The sequence below is a fragment of the Ipomoea nil genome, unplaced genomic scaffold (genome assembly GCF_001879475.1).
Source record: "Ipomoea nil cultivar Tokyo-kokei standard unplaced genomic scaffold, Asagao_1.1 scaffold3069, whole genome shotgun sequence".
Lineage (NCBI taxonomy): Eukaryota > Viridiplantae > Streptophyta > Magnoliopsida > Solanales > Convolvulaceae > Ipomoea > Ipomoea nil.
In genome coordinates, this window is record NW_017619497.1 from 395063 (window position 1) to 405067 (window position 10005).

The 10005-nt window shown below is 35.3% G+C and overlaps 1 protein-coding gene across 2 annotated transcripts; it reads right to left on the reverse strand.

The window, feature by feature from the left end:
• Positions 1–509: 509 nt before the first annotated feature.
• LOC109165529 (pleiotropic drug resistance protein 3-like) lies at positions 510–9259 on the reverse strand. 2 transcript variants are annotated; one of them, XM_019314334.1, is made up of 25 exons: positions 8406–8489; positions 8094–8308; positions 7850–7973; positions 7277–7362; positions 6587–6671; positions 6268–6427; positions 6103–6179; positions 5817–5870; positions 5630–5720; positions 5207–5508; positions 4853–5134; positions 4415–4728; positions 4146–4306; positions 3951–4054; positions 3654–3807; positions 3463–3573; positions 3253–3326; positions 2837–3169; positions 2440–2730; positions 2239–2322; positions 2024–2157; positions 1701–1928; positions 1437–1608; positions 1083–1337; positions 510–987 (listed from the first exon to the last, which is right to left on the reverse strand). In XM_019314334.1, the coding sequence occupies exons 2-25, from the start codon at positions 8171–8173 to the stop codon at positions 721–723; spliced, it is 4023 nt and encodes a 1340-aa protein (XP_019169879.1). In that variant the 5' UTR covers positions 8174–8308; positions 8406–8489; the 3' UTR covers positions 510–720. The 2 variants fall into 2 exon arrangements, with proteins under 2 accessions (XP_019169879.1, XP_019169878.1); XM_019314333.1 differs by having other exon boundaries at positions 8094–9259.
• Between the last annotated feature and the right edge of the window lie 746 nt (positions 9260–10005).

Sequence of the window (10005 nt, forward strand, 5' to 3'; positions counted from 1 at the left end):
AAATTTATTTAGATTTTAGATATTTAAATTATTCTAAATAATAATAATAATAATAATGTAAATCATTTTTATAAATTTGATATTTATATTTATGTAATAATTAACATATTACTCAAATATTTAATGTGTATATATTATTATTAATGAAGTAGATAAGAAAATATATGGTGGATGCATGTGCATGGTAACAATAGTGGAAAAGATAACGGAAGTTATAACGGTAGGGGTATGTTTGTCCAAAATATTTTAATACACAACCTTTATAGCATAATGTACAAAAAAACTTAACGGAAAAAACGGACATAAATCAAGGGTATAACTTTCATTCACACTTATTATGTTTTTAGATATTTCAACGATTTTATTGAAAGAGAACTAAAAATAGTCATACCACAATAATACATACTAGGATTAAATGAAGATGTTCTAATAAAAAATGACTAAAAGTGGACCGTCACATATAAATTTAGGATAAAAAATTGAATTAACTCGAAACAAAAATTAGAGACTTTTTTTCTGAGCTAATCAGTGTGTCCAGTAGAGAGAGGGAATATTGCTCCAAACAGACAGATAAGAGTCATAAGAAATCTACAAATATGTATGATATCCTCATATCCACCCATTGAAAATATAATATTCCCTCAAAACATCATAGTAAAAGTGATTTTTTAACATGTTTTTCTGCACAAACATAAACCAGCCCAGATTATTCAATTTCCATCACCTCCTTTGAAAGTTCAACTTCTGAATGCAAAGTGTGAATAAACAGGCAAAAAGAAGAGGGAACAGAATCAGCACTACAGCCACAATGGGTAATTGATCATGGTGATATCCAAAATAATCCCTCAAAAAGGCCGCCACTGTTTTCTTTTCTCCAAAAATCTCGATATCCTTCTCTATATCGCCATATTGTGAAGAAAGCATGCCGTCTAGGGACCAGGATGTAGGCATTAGATAGTAAAACCAGATCCACCACTTGGGTATTTGCTGCAAGATTACGAACATATATAAAACGAACGTTTTCAGTAATGTCAGCGAGTTTCTTATAATAGAAAGTAAACGCGAGATCTTGAGGTACTCACTGGCTTAGGAACCAAGAATCCCGCAAACAGGCTGAACATGGAGTAAAAAGCGGATTGCAGAATTGCAGCTATGGGAAAGCTCGGTGTCATCGCGACAAGCAGCATTCCCAGATAATTGAAGTACAGAAGCGTACAAAACATGGCATAGAAGTACCAGAAAACCTTGTATGCTGACCCGTAGTATCCAATCATTGGATATGTGATAGCCGTGAACGCAACTGTTTCAGCAAACAGATAAGGAATCTCGACGGTAACCTATGCCAACAAAATTAGGATTTCATTAGATCGAATGTTATAAGAAGCTATCAGAGTAGTAGATTAGCAAAAAATCGTGTTGAGGTATTTTATAAATACCTGTGCCAATGCATAAGCCCATGAAGCATACATCCCGGCAAATCTTTCCCTGTACAAGACAGTTCTCTCTGTGCTGACATATGGTAAAACCGTTGAGGAGTTGTTTATCCCACAGAGGATTACTGCAGTGAATATTGCACCAAGTACATTGAACAAGCCCTGCTGGTTTTCTCTGTTAATCCCATGAGAAAACAAAAATAAATAAATCAAATTCTGGGGCCCGTGAATTTAGTAAAAAATGGTTTGATAGTATAGTATGCTTACATTTTCTTCCCTTGATCCCAAAACAACAATCCTAAAATAACGGATGTGATGAGCATAAAAATGCAGCGTGCCAAGTTGTACGAAGGACTCCTCCAGTAAGACCAATACTGCTTCCACAGGCAGGTCTTGAATTGGACCCATCCGTTCTGTGAAAAGGTCGTAGGAAAATGCAGCTGCTTTGAGCCTTGAGGTGGAACGCTAAGCTTCTTTACGAGCTCTTTATTATTTCTACAGCCAACAATGTTCGGGTGTACTTGTAATTGAGAAATATTCTTTTAGAATGAATTAGAAATTAATTGAAACATTTTATTGGGCAGACTTACTTGTATAAAGAAGATTTTTGATAAATTTCTGCAAAATCTAAGCCAAGTTCAGCTTCTGCAGATGTTGAAGTGATTTCCAACATCCACGTTGCCGGATTATAGTTATCCTTTATTTTTGGCACACCAGAGATACCCTGTTAAGATTTAATTGTTTCAGTAAATGTACAATGGAAAAGCATGGAAAGTGTACAACAGATCTGGCAAATTAAACTGACCTCAAAATATTCAATCATTTTACAAGAATGCCGACCCAACGGTCCCCAGTAGATCATTTTCCCACCGGTTTTCAAGAGAATAAGCTAAAGAGTAGTAGAAACAAATATGTACTTAGAACAAGTGTGTTAAATTCAAAGAAACCAATTTTCATCTTCTCATGCGTTCTAAATTATATATGTTTATTAACAATTACTTATTACCTCATCAAAAGCTTCGAATATATCAATACTCGGTTGGTGAATGGTGCAAACGATTGTTCTTCCTGTGGCAACCACGTTCTTTACAGCCCGCATCACAATTGCAGCTGCCCTTGCATCAAGCCCAGTTGTAGGTTCATCCATGAAGATGATTGAGGGGTTCGCGACAAGCTCCACAGCAATTGTGAGCCGCTTCCGTTGCTCTGTTGAAAGACCACTGATACCAGGCATGCCAACCAACATGTCCTTTATTCCGTCAAGTTCAATCGTCTCGATCACTTCCTTCACAAATTCCTACAGAGCCAACGACAATCGTGTTGGAGTTATATACGTAAAATGGTTCAGAACAGAATAGAAGTATAGAACAATCCATATGTAGCATAGAAATGGCGAGCCATACAGATTTGGTTTTGGAATCAATCTCTGGAGGAAGCCGTAGCCAAGCAGAAAAGATGACCGATTCTTCTACTGTAATCTGAGGAGAATGTATATCGGTTTGCTCACAGTAACCAGAAACTCGAGCAAATGTCTCTTGAACTTTAGGGTACCCTCCAATCTTTATTTCTCCTTCCACTATACCACTAGTTTTTCTACCAGAAAGAACATCAAGAAGAGTCGTTTTTCCAGCACCACTGACACCCATAAGAGCAGTAAGAACACCAGGTCTGAGTGCAGCAGTGATGTCGGAAAGAAGTCGAAGTCTTTTTTCAGTGAAACCGTGTTCCTTCATTGCCTAAAAACAGTTATAAGACGATTAAATTAACCAATGAATTTGGCCTTAATTCATTGTCAAATGAGAGTGGCATGTGCCATTACCGCAGGCATGTCAATGTAGTATTGAACATCTTGAAAAACTACACTTAAGGCTTGAAAAGGCAAAACCATTCCGCCTGCAGAAGATTAAGATAGACTCGTTTAAGGGCAGGGAAAAGTTACTATTTGCTAAACAAATAAATATGAATCGTTGGCCATTGTTTAATCGTAATGCAATCGAAAAGAAGTAAAAGAAAGGAAAAAGTGCAAAACCTGGATTAGAAGACTCGGAAGTTTTTTCAACAGGTGATTCATGAACTGATTCTCCACTTCCTTGTATTTTTGAGAATTTTTCCTTTGAGATAATAGCACGTGAACCTGGGGCTGCATGATATCGAAATTGAATAACTACACGAAAATTGTTCAGCAGTTTCGCATCGAGTACAATAGGTATGTGAACTTACGTTTAAGGAAACTCAAGGCCAATGTGAAACCAAGGTTAAATAGTATTGTAAAGCCAAACAAAGCACCGACTGACACCCAATATAAGTACCCATCAAAGTTTAATCCTCGGCTTTCAAGAACTTCGTCTCCTATTGTCACATTTGTAGGTGACATCTGCAAGAATAAATGAACAGACGACGAATGAAAAACATACTGTGTGATAACCAAACCATTATAATTTACTTCTTACTTTCTCGTATATTTTGTGAAATATATTTCTTACTTTCTTAGAGCAAATATGATCTATATGCACTCACCTTTTGCCATCGCGGGGCAAGAAATTCATTCAGAGCAAGGCCTATCTCACCATATGTAACTGGAGAAACCCAGGCTCCCCATTTCAACCAAACTGGCATAGAGGCTGCAATGAACATATGCATATGAGTCCTATTCCGATCCTCACGGAAATCTTATATATGAAAGGCGAACAAAGTGATAATTGGAAATATTACATCTCGGGATTATGAAGCCACCGAATAACATAACAAACAGTATCGATAGACTACCCATTGTTGTAGCTACAACAACTGTCCGGGAGACAGCCGCCACAAACCGGAATAAGGATATTGATGACAGGTGCACGAGAAAGAGTACAAGTAATTGGCGGAAGAACCTGGAACATTAATAAAAACTTGGGAACTTGAGTAACATGGTTAATATTGAAAATAAGTCGGACAGGTATAATATTATGCATCATTGAAGAAAAAGAATTGACACTCACCTCCCAGCCTCAGGAGTGAAACCTATGACGTAATAAGTAAGAGATGTCCAAACAACAGATTCCAACAAAGAAAGAGGAAATTTGAGAATGGTAGCGGGGATTGCATATGCCCATGCTGGGTAGAAGCACAATTCTCTCTGCTTGAAGAAAACTTCTAGCCTCGTAACGGTCATGGACAACTCAGGGAACCCATCGACGAGTAGAATAATTAGGGCATAGAATAGAGCTCCCAAATAATAATTTGCGTGCAGAACATCCACATCCATCCTAGTTCTCAAGAACACAGTCATTGCTATGGATGCAATTATGAAAAGCTGCATTAAAGAAATATAAAAGTCATCGATCTCCAGGTAGTTGATACTTGATAGTGAGTTAGTCTGTAATTAAAACACTGCACGAAAAGTGAGGATTAGCAGGAAAAATGTGAGTCTGACCGACCTGAACAGATTTGAATACATAAATAAATGAATTTCTTTTCATGAGAAGAAATTCTCTTGACATGCAAGCTCGGAAAAGTGTCCATTTAGGAAGTGAATACACACTAGAATTTATAGCATTTTTATGGCTCTTGGACTTGTCAAATGGCTCAGAAAGCTGCTTGAAGAGATTCTTTGCGCAAGGAGATTCCTTAAATTTTCTTGATATTGTATCAACAGAAACATAGCTATATGCCTGTTCAGTTCGACTCCAGTATTGTCCCTGATCTTTCCTCGAGATGACCTGCAACACATGCAAGACGTTAAAAGAGATTTTATTTAACATATAGAAACGAAGAATTTGTCAGGAACTTGCCTCCTGGAGGAAGTCGGCTACCCCTTTCCTTTCAGGACACTTGAACCCACAACTTTCGAAAAATTCTAATATGTTGCTTCTGGGACCATGGAAAACGACTTTTCCCTCGGCCATCAAGATTATGTCATCAAAGAGATCAAACGTTTCTGGTGCCGGCTGAAGAAGAGACATTAGTATTGTAGCATCTGTGATGTGTGCCAACTGTTGAAGGCAAGCAACGATTTGATATGTGGTCGAACTATCTAAGCCATTTGATATTTCATCCATAAACAATGCCTTTGTGGGGCCAACAATCATTTCCCCTGCATTATTGGTATGCAAACGCTTCTTGAATTTGGGAACAAAGATTTGCTGCTGATACAAACTTTCAGCAATTGTGCTGTAAGGCTAAATTAAGGCTTTTAGGCTACAGATTATAAGTACCTGTTGTAAGTCTTTTCTTTTGGCCTCCGGAGATACCTCTTCTCATAATATCACCTACTATTGTGTCAGCACAAACATCAAGTCCGAGAATCTGAATTCGAATGGAACAAAGAGCAGCTTGTTAACATATATTTTATTTTATGTTATAGAAAGAAGATAATTTTCTAATCGTCTAAAAAAGTATTACCTTAAGGATGTAATCTGTCTGAAGGTTTGTCTTTTGTCCTTCCATAGAAATTGCCTGTATCAGTTAAATAGGTTAAAAGATAGAACACTATTGCTTCAACAGCGACCTAGAAACACCCAAAATGTCCTTCGGGCCAATTACCGAAGAACACCTAGTTAGGAAGAGAGCATTATGTAAGAAAAAAAATAAACATTTTTAGTCCTTCAATCATGCCAGCTTCTAGGAATGGCAATGAAATTGAACGAAAACAGTTATGAATATGGACTATGAATTATGCTAAAATTACCTTCATGTAAATATCTATGTCCTGATCAGGAACAATTCCTGCTTCCTTCTCCATTTTACTTAGCTCGACCATAATATCTGCACAGGGAAAAACCATTTATTTCCATTTGACTGTTGAAATAAGTGTACGACTTCGTTCACTTTTTTCACAAGTGGAAAGACATACCGGCTCTGCTACCAACACCCTGGCAACGAGCTGAGAAATCAAGGGTTTCTCTGACAGTCATTTCAGGGATATGTAAATCGTATTGACTAATGTACGCAGAAGTTTTCTGGGGGACAAATTCTTGTAAGTTGTGCCCATTGTAAGAAATATCTCCCCGAACCTGATTGAATAAAAAACAAACAGATAAAATAAGACTACACTGCTCTTTAGTACAAATCTACACTGCTGTATAATAGTATTGTTCATAAACAAAGATGCTGTTAGAGCAATCTACTCTGCATTAATGCTATGCTATGTGAATTTGAAAAAATATAGAGACCTTCAGAGAGTTGTCGAGGTTTCCTGAGAGTGCTTTCAATAATGATGTCTTCCCACATCCCGGAGGACCAAGTAGCAGTGTCATTCTGTGATAACAACAAACTTGTTTGAGTAATTTGTGAAACCGCCATAATTCAACGATTTCTTCACATTTGACATGAATTAGTTCAATAACTAGGATGAGTTCTGAAGAAGAATATAATTTCCTCAAGATGTTCCAAATTTTTAAGAGGCTTTGTCATTTTCACATTATATAATTATCATCTTCAAGTGGAAAAAGATTAACACTGCTAACTACCTACGCAATCTATATTTTTCAAAATAAAAAGCATGATAGACTAAGAGTTAAAACACGAGTTTCACAAGAACAACATATCTAAACTGACTTTAATGAAGAGACAACAAAAAGGTGTGTTCATAGAGTAAGTAAAATGGTTTTTGCTAAACTGAAAAAGAACCAGAAGTGTCTTAGTTCTTCAGTCAATTTGAAGATTTCTAATTATTCTACTAGAATACAACAATTGCAAACTACTTAAAACATAATAACCAAAATACAGAAGGGTAAAATTATCCTATTGCCATAGAAAAGATTGGATCTTAGAGTATGGAGATTATGCCTTAGAACAAGAAAATTGAGAGATCTAATAAGAACTCATGTAGAGTTGATTAGGCTAATGCTACAATTGCGTACCTTCCAGGCTTAATGACACCGCTTACATCATTAATAATCTGTATCTTGGCCACTTCAGACTTCAAACATGGAAACCTTGCAAAGACCTGCCAAATAGAATAAATCACTAATTTTTTTTAAAAAAAATGTCTAGAGATAGATTATAGAATTTTTTATTATTATATAATAAGAGTTGCAAACTTTATCCCATTTATCAGAATGGGAGAATAGATTCACGGTTTTCCCACATTAAATTCTTTAGAACTGGTAGGTTCACAGTGCACCAGGAGATGCTTGACCACATTACAGACACATAATCAAATAAGTATACAATCTGCCTACACAAGACTATTGATCTTGGAGGCCATTTTAAATGCTTCCAATGATAAGAGTTGCGAAACAAATTTCAATGTAAAATTTAAACAGAACATGTAAAATAGATTGGAACTAAAGTTTGAGCCAGCGGATTGCTCAGAGAGCACATATAGATTAGCATATACTAACGGCATAAACAGCATTACATAGGTATAACCATAGAATGTAGGCTAAGAGTAGAACAATAATTATCCTCAAATAAAAATTGCAAATACTTACCTTTATCAAACTCTTGAAAGAATTCCAAAGAGTCGGGAGGGGTTTTCCATAAACAACCTCACACTCTGCTTCCACATGTAGATTAGTGTACCTCACTTCCACAGAGGGCAACTTTACATCGGCTCTACAAGAATGAATTCAATACTCAATCCACTGAATTTCTTAAATTAGAAGTGATTCTAGCGATTCAAACTCTAGAGTGATTCCAGTTTAGCTAGGTAGGATAATAAAGAAGCCACCTTACCTGTCAATTCGTTTTCTGATTTTCCTCAACAGGCGGAGGTTGTCATGCTCAATGTGTTTGATGAGCTTTTCAATGAACATATGCCTTTCCACAGCTCCAAGCTTGGTGACATCAACCACCCGTTTTCCCTGAACTTGGGCCTCATTTCCATCGTTTTCTTCAAAAACGGCGGATCTCAATCTGTCAAAGGTAGGCAATCTCTCAATAGCTGCCCACTGCAACAAGTAATCCTCATCAAAAACATCTTCATTTGCAGTGGAACTCAAAACCGAGTTACTCCTGAAACTCGAGATACGTTGTCTAAACGATGACCTTAAGCTTCTTCCAATCTCTGATAGCTCAGCTCTTATTGATTCAATTTCATCTGAACCCACCAGCTGAGCCATTTTGGTGCTGTCAAAGCTACAAATCCATTTGTATTTATATCACAGAAAACTAAAGAGGGATGCATCATCCTGTCTAATATAAACTATTCACTCTTAGTCTGGTATATTAGTCTATTTGATCATACAAGCTGATGAGCTAAGCAAATACATCACTCATAATTATACACATTATTTAACCCACAGTATAATAACAGTATTGATATAGCAAATATAATAAAAATCATCATAACGGCATAATTTATGCTTCTATCTTCTTCTTAAATATGCAGAAATTAAAAAATTGATTGTGCAGAAATTAAAAAAATTGAACACGCAGCACTTCTTTATGCAAATCAAGTTAGGGTATCCAAATAGTTGACTTCCCAAAAATCTTTAAATAATATGTTCGAACTTCCTTACTGGACAATCCAAACTGCAGAAATTCAAAGTCAAAAATACTTAAAGATTAGGTAGGGTATTTCTTTATTCCAACCAACAATATAAATATTATTAATATTAATTAGTTCTTCAGCATCCAAATTTCTAGGTATAACTTCCAAACTTCTTTTCAGTTTATTGATAAAATTTGTGTAAACCGCAAGAATGGTGGAGGAGAAATTTGAAACGCAAAGCCCTAAAGGCGTGAGATACCCCTTCTAATAAACTAATCTTTCAGGAAACTGCATAATTCATGTACCAAAAAATAGTGCATAGTTCATATACAGTGTGAACTGAAAACAAGAATCTATGGCATCACGGATTCTGTGTAAAATCATACGTAGTATATATAGAGATATACAGAGATAGATATATCTATCAATCTATACACTCGCACACTCACTATACATAGAGTGTATACGTATAAGACAAAAAAAAAAATTAAAAATCATTTCTTTGATTCTGTTTATCAGGTAGGAGGTAATTTTTTATTTTTTTTTGAAAATAGGTAGGAGGTAATTTTTTTTTTGAATGCAGGTAGGAGGTAATTTAATTTAGAGTTAATTACAATTTTTTGTCCTAAATTTATAGGTGACAGTTCATTTTTTATTTTTTTTTAATCAGAATATTCCCTTTTGGTCCTAATATTATTGTGACATGATCATTTTTTGTCATTCATCAACAAAATCGTAGAAATGTCATTAAATACAATGACATTTTGATCTTTTTAATACAAAGTGCGTCAACCCGTTATATTTTTTATGTTTATCGTTTAAAAAAAATCATAATTGAAGACCGAAATATCATTGTATTAAACGGCATTTAAATTGTGTTGTTGATAAATGACCAAAAATAGTCATGTCACAATAATACTAGGATCAAAATAAGATGTTTTGAAATAAAAGGACTAAAAATGGATTGTCACCTATAAATTTAGGATAAAAAATAATTTAAAGAAGATGTTTAATTTTAAAAGAAAATGTTTCTTACTCCTTGTGAATTTTCTTCATTGATTGACTCACCACTAATTATAATTAAATAACCAATTAATTAATGTTACATCTTGAGAGATAGATCGGAGGGATATATAAAATTTTATGTTTAATTAG

Bases quoted from the DNA above. Each gene is read 5' to 3' on its own strand.
- LOC109165529 (XM_019314333.1), bottom strand. From the start codon at position 8,479: ATGGCTCAGCTGGTGGGTTCAGATGAAATTGAATCAATAAGAGCTGAG. The intron at 6,180-6,267 runs GTATGTCTTTCC...TTCCCTGTGCAG, and splicing joins GGGTGTTGGTAGCAGAGCCG to ATATTATGGTCGAGCTAAGT. The intron at 5,135-5,206 runs GCAAGTTCCTGA...CATGTGTTGCAG, and splicing joins TAGCCGACTTCCTCCAGGAG to GTCATCTCGAGGAAAGATCA.